At 38.2% G+C, this 6,000-nt stretch overlaps 1 protein-coding gene across 1 annotated transcript in view; it reads right to left on the reverse strand.

The window, feature by feature from the left end:
- The window catches only part of SNX7 (sorting nexin 7), a 74,184-nt gene that overhangs the window by 23,623 nt on the left and 44,561 nt on the right, over nucleotides 1-6,000 (reverse strand). Inside the window, exon 7 of the mRNA XM_029947810.1 lies at nucleotides 561-713. Coding sequence (XP_029803670.1) covers nucleotides 561-713 — 153 coding nt within the window. The remainder of the gene's footprint in view (nucleotides 1-560; nucleotides 714-6,000) is intronic.

Raw genomic sequence — 6,000 nt, forward strand, 5'->3', positions numbered from 1 at the left:
GAACTAAAATAAAGGAGAACCAGCATGCTCTTTTGCTGAGGTTTAGAACAGCTACAGAAGTCAAGGTGGAAATGGCAGGGAAACAAGGTACAGGACCTGATTTGATTTTCTGCTCATTCAAACCTCTGGTCCTTTCCTCACACTGTAAACACTTTGTAACATAAGAAAGGGAGAGGATGAGGGAATAAGACAGGAGAATCGGTAGTAAGCATTGTCGAGTGCTTTTAAAAATTCAAATCCTTCCAAAACAAGAAACTGTGGGGAAAACAAAACAAAATGGTAGCTTAATTCTTTCCCACATCAAGGTTCAAATTAGGCACCGGCGGCATGCTGTGTAAGCAGGGAGGCTCTTCATCCTTCCTCCAAATAAACACATTTGTTTCAGTGGGTGGGTTCAGCATTACTCCATTAGCTGGCAACTCCATTGGCACTGAGCCGCCAAGGAGGCTTTTGAATGTGACACTTGGCCCCTTAGTAGACTCTTTCAACAAAGGACAGATAGAAAGTAAAAGAAAGGATAACTTTCATAAAATGAAGCAATATCATATATCACTAATTACCTGTTCATAATAGTGGATGTTCTCCTCAGCCATATCCATAAATGCTGACTTGATATCATTTTGCATATTATGTCTCCATCTTTCCCAATCTGCTTTCAGGGCATTATTAGCACATTCCACTTTATCTTCAAGTTTTCCAATCTCTTCTGTAAGCTGAATTAGATCATAAAGAAAGATAAATTGATCTATGTATTCTTGTTACTAAATGAATTCATCAAATCTAAGCTGAACATAATATCAAAGCATCTTAAGAATAATTCTTTGGAAAGTCACTAGCACTCACCATGTGTAATAACCAGTTATAGTAAAAAGAAGACTGAATTTAGCCAGAGAGGCTGAGTGGAGTTCTAAGATCAATCATCAAGTAGCATTTGACTTTGGCTAAGTCCATCAAGCCTTGGGCTTAGGTTTCACTATTTATAAAACAGAGGAAATTGAACTATGTTATCTTAAAATTCTTTTGCACTAACTCTCACTACCACTACTGTTTATGGTGATAATATTTATGTTCAAAGGTATGCTTTCATTCACCAGCTTCCTATTCCTGGGATTCATTTTTCAATTGTTTTTATTAGAAAGATCAATTAACTGACCTTTCTGTTCGGATTATGCAGTCCAACCAGGAGGCCCAGGGAATTAACTTGACAAATTTTACCATCGCAGTAACAGAAGTAGATTTATATCTCAAGATGCTTAACACCTAGTCCATACGTCATTAGACAGGCTTAGCATGATACTTTCACCTCCTCACCACCTCACCCACCGACCTTTGAGCATGTAATTCATCAATTTATTGTTCTGCATTTTGTGTATGTATATATTAATACATATATTTATGGATATCTATATATATTCATATATTCAGCATTATTTATTAAGTGCCTTCTCTGCACCAGGCATTCTTCTAGGACTTGGAGATTCAGTAGTGAAGACAACAGACAAAAATCCCTGCTTTTACCAGAGCTTATATACTCAAATGGGGAGAGACAAACCAAAAGCAAGATAAATGAAATAGGGACTATCAACTGAAAATTAATGCTAAAAAGAAAAATGAAGCAGAAAGGTAGACAGGGAATGTACGATGATGCAATTTCACATAAGATGACAGGGGAAAGCCTGAATAAGAAAGTGTCACTTGATTAAATATCTCCAGTCAACAGGAGAGTGAACCATGGGGGTTCTCAGTAGAAAAATCATTCTTGGAAGAACAAACAATAAAGGCAACAGACGGGAGGTGGACGCATGCCCGGATGGCCCAAGGAGAACATGGAGACCAGCAAGGCTGCAGCGTACAGTGGAGTGAACAAAAAAGGGAAGGTTCTAGGAGATGAAGTCACATAAGGAATGGGTGGCCAGATCTGACTGAGCCATGTAGTTTGTGGTGAGGTTCTCGAATTTTACTGAGTGAGATCTAAAGCCAGGAAATTTCATGCAGAAATGATATCATCTCTCTCATGTCTTAAAAGAGGCATCATCATTACCATTGTGCTATGACTGAAAGTATTTGAAAGAGACCATTATTGAAGAAGATCCACATTTCAGAGATGTTGAGATGCAAAAATGTCAGAATAAAAATATGTTATTTTGCTTCTAATGCTTATGTGAATGATTACTCTAATATCATCATTATCATATTATTATTGCTGTGGAATTTCACTTTTCTGACCTTATATCATCACAGCCGTATTTGTTTTTATTTTCTAAGAACAGACATTTGGTATTACATATCATTGATTATGGGAGATCTACTTCAGTAGTAAGGTTGACTTCCATGGGATATTTTTTTGAGGGGGGTGATATTATTTTTCTTTCATGTTTTGTTTGTAAACTATCTCAGGGAGGCCATTTATTACTTTATGAGTAGGTATACTCTTCGGGGTGATTGTTTTGTTAAATTTTAGAGAATGTGTCTAATAAGTTGTTAATGGGATGTTAACAGGATGTCTGATGAGGGAGGCTGGGGGATAAGCTAAGAGTAAAATTGCTTAGAGGCCAAACCCAAACAGGATCAGGGTGTGCTGGAAAGAACTCAGGGGCTGGTTAGAGAATTTCACTCCTCTGGGTTGTTGTATGGAATCATGCCATTTTCACAGCCAGATGGAAATTATTAGCATAATGTCTATATAACGTAGGATCAGGAGGCACCTATACCAACTGTGAGTGCACTATTATTCTCTTCTGCTTAGCTTTTGCAGTCTAAAATTGTCATGCAGTGGAGTGGGATTATGGCAGACTGCTCTACTAAAATTGGCTTTAGGAAACAGAATATCTGAAATCATGTATGATATCTTTCTCCCCTTCCTAACAGTTTAACATGATGTCCCTGCCATACGGGGTTTACAACACAGTTTTCCCTTTGTGAATCTGCAGCTCCCCCTCATAAAAGCCCATGGAAGTGGTGGTCTGGCTGGTTGGTGCTTCTGCTGTGACTGAGCTAGTGGAGAAGTTCTGTCCTGTTCTCTGATCTTATTCTCACCTACAGAAACATTTGTAGCCTTATCAGCACAGCACTGGGATTAAGAAGACTAAGGACAGGTTAGACAGACTTCAGTTTAAGTTCCCCTTCCATCTTTACAAGATATGTACCCTTGGGTAAGACTGGCTCTTGAAGCCCTAGTTTCTTGAATTGTAAAATGAATATGAAAATAGCCATCACATAGGGATTTCAGATGTGTGAAATATTGAACACAGTTGACTTACACAGTGCTTGACAATTCACCTACTAAATGTTATGTATTACCATCACCACCACCACTATGACCACCATCATCACTACCATCATCATCATCAACTGGTGAAACTGAAGTTGATTCCCTCTCCTATTCCAGTATTTTGATCTCTGGAAGTATTGTATTCCTCTGCCAGGGTCTAGGTCTTAGGTTAATTTCTAGTGTTAGTTCTCCATCTATTCTCACCATTATGGAAGATGATGCATATGCTTTAAATAAATATGATCAATTCTTGTCATTTTTTGTAGCTATACATGAGTAATTTTTTCTTTGATGATGTCATAATTATTTTGGTTGGAAAAGGAGAAAGGAGACATTAGGTATTTCCCCACACTGAATCATCTTCCCATAATTTCAGTTCTAGGAAACTCTAATTAATAATAAACACAGAACAATTCAAATGGAGAATGAGCTGCACTATATCTTTCCTAATAATTTACAAAGGCATAATATATCCTTTCTCCTAGCTGACTTCAAATTTAGTTGGTTCCTTGGTAGAAGAAACTATGGATTCAGATGGTGCCCAAGCTTTGAACTTACACAGTCAGTGAAAGTTAACCCAAGTGGGAGGTAAGATGTGGAAGAACCTGGCAGGCCAAAGAAGCCCCTCTAGTACCTCATGGCCCCTCTAGCTGCACAGCAGGTTTCAATAACTCGAGAAGTAGGAAATTCAATTCACTTTACTATAAAATAGCAGAGAAAAGATTGAATTAAAAAGGATTAAAGCTTAAACAATTGTGTTCACAAATCCTAGAAGCAATTTGGCCCTCTGTTAGTGGAAAAACTCAAGAAGCAAGCAACTCTTTTTGCCAGGAAAATGTTGTAATACAAGAATAAGTAATACAAGAGTGTAAGATAGTTGGGCGGGGGGAAGGGAAGATTTATATTTAACAGCAAGGCTAATGGGTAATTTCTAGCTTCAGTTATATTCAGCTAGAAATTCGCCACTCAATTAAATGAAAACCATTAATACTAAGAGCTCAGGCAAACAAAACAAAATCTTTCTCCAAAAGTGACTTCCTACTATAGTACCAGCAATAGCAACAATAACCATTTATTGCATTTCTGCCATGGGCCATTGCATTAAGCTATATACTTTACATATATTATTTCATTTAATCTGCATAATAATGTTGCAAATTTGGGATTATTATCTTCCTTTTACAAGTTAGGAAAGTAGGAGAAAAAAATGAAAGATCTCATAGCTTTTGTGGCATAATAGAGATTCAAACAAAAGTCTGCCTAAGTCAAAGCCCATGTTTTCTCCACACTAAATAGCACCAAGATAGTTTGCCTTTGGCTTTCAAGGTTGAAATGATTCACCTTTAACTCAAGGAGTTTATAATCTATTAGAATACACATATGCAGAGACGCCTGGGCGGCTCAATAGGCTGAGTGTCCAATTCTTGATTTTGGCTCAGGTCATGATCTCACAGTTTGTGAGTTTGAGCCCCGGGCTCCTCAAACTGACAGTGCAGAGCCTACTTGGGATTTGCTTTCTCTCTCCTTCCCTCTCCGTCCCTCTCCTGCTCATTATCTCCCTGCCTCTCTCCCTCCCTCCTCCTTCTCTCTCTCTTTCTCTCTAAATAAATAAATAAACTTAAAAAAAAGAATACACATTTGCAAAAATGAAATAAAAACTAAAGCTATAATACAAAGCAGAATGTGATATATACCACAATGGAGGAAAAATTAAAGTGGTATAGAAAGATACAGAATGGAGGACGAATTCTGATTGGGATAGGGGACGTTTTGACTGCCATTTCAGTAGGCAGGGACTGGGGAAGAAATGCCTGGATGAAGGTAAGGCATAAACAAAGCCACAGAGATGGATGCCACGGGCTGTGACAACAGAATGGATAAAAGGTAGGCCTGGAGTCTGAAGGTGGGCAAGCAGAAACAAGAAATGCTGCTGGGTAGGCTGACTGAACATTCACTGCGTACAGGGTTTAAATGATATTGAGCATGAAATGGGTTCTGCAGGAAATGATAAATCACTGAAAGTTTTTGTCCAGAACAGAGCTGGACTCAGCATCCACCTAGTGTGTTAGGAACTAAGATAACAGGCAGTGTAGGACCACCATGAATTCACCTCCTCCTGTGGACACACTGAATCGGTATCTGTATAGAAAGCAGTTCTTCCTGAGGAACTGAGGGCTGACTGCACAGCTGGACAGAAATACCAGAAAAAAAGAAAATTACAGGCCAATATCCCTGATGAATATAGATATAAAAATTATTAACACAATATTGGGAAAACAAATTCAAAAACACATTAAAAGGATCATACTCCATGATCAGGTGGGGTTTACCCCAGAGATGAAAGACTGGTTGCGTCGATCAATGTGATCCACTACATTAAAAAGACAAAGGATTAAAAATCATGTGATGACCTCAGTAGATACAGAAAAGGCATTTGACAAAATTCAGCATTTATTTATGATAAAAACTCTCAACAAAGTAGATATGGAAGGAATGTACCTCAACATAATAAAGGCCATATATGACAAACCCACAGCTAACATCACACTCAATGGTGAAAAGCTGAAAGCTTTTCCTCGGAAACAGGACAAAACTGGCTACTATATCATTTTATTCATTCCATTCATTTAAAAAAGACAAGTGGAACAACTGAGAGGGACGAAGGAAAGGAAAGCATTTGGGGACAGTAGTGACAAAATCAGATTCCTGATGCAGGGGTCCTTCAGGAG

The sequence above is a fragment of the Suricata suricatta genome, chromosome 8, assembly GCF_006229205.1.
Source record: "Suricata suricatta isolate VVHF042 chromosome 8, meerkat_22Aug2017_6uvM2_HiC, whole genome shotgun sequence".
Classification (NCBI taxonomy): domain Eukaryota; kingdom Metazoa; phylum Chordata; class Mammalia; order Carnivora; family Herpestidae; genus Suricata; species Suricata suricatta.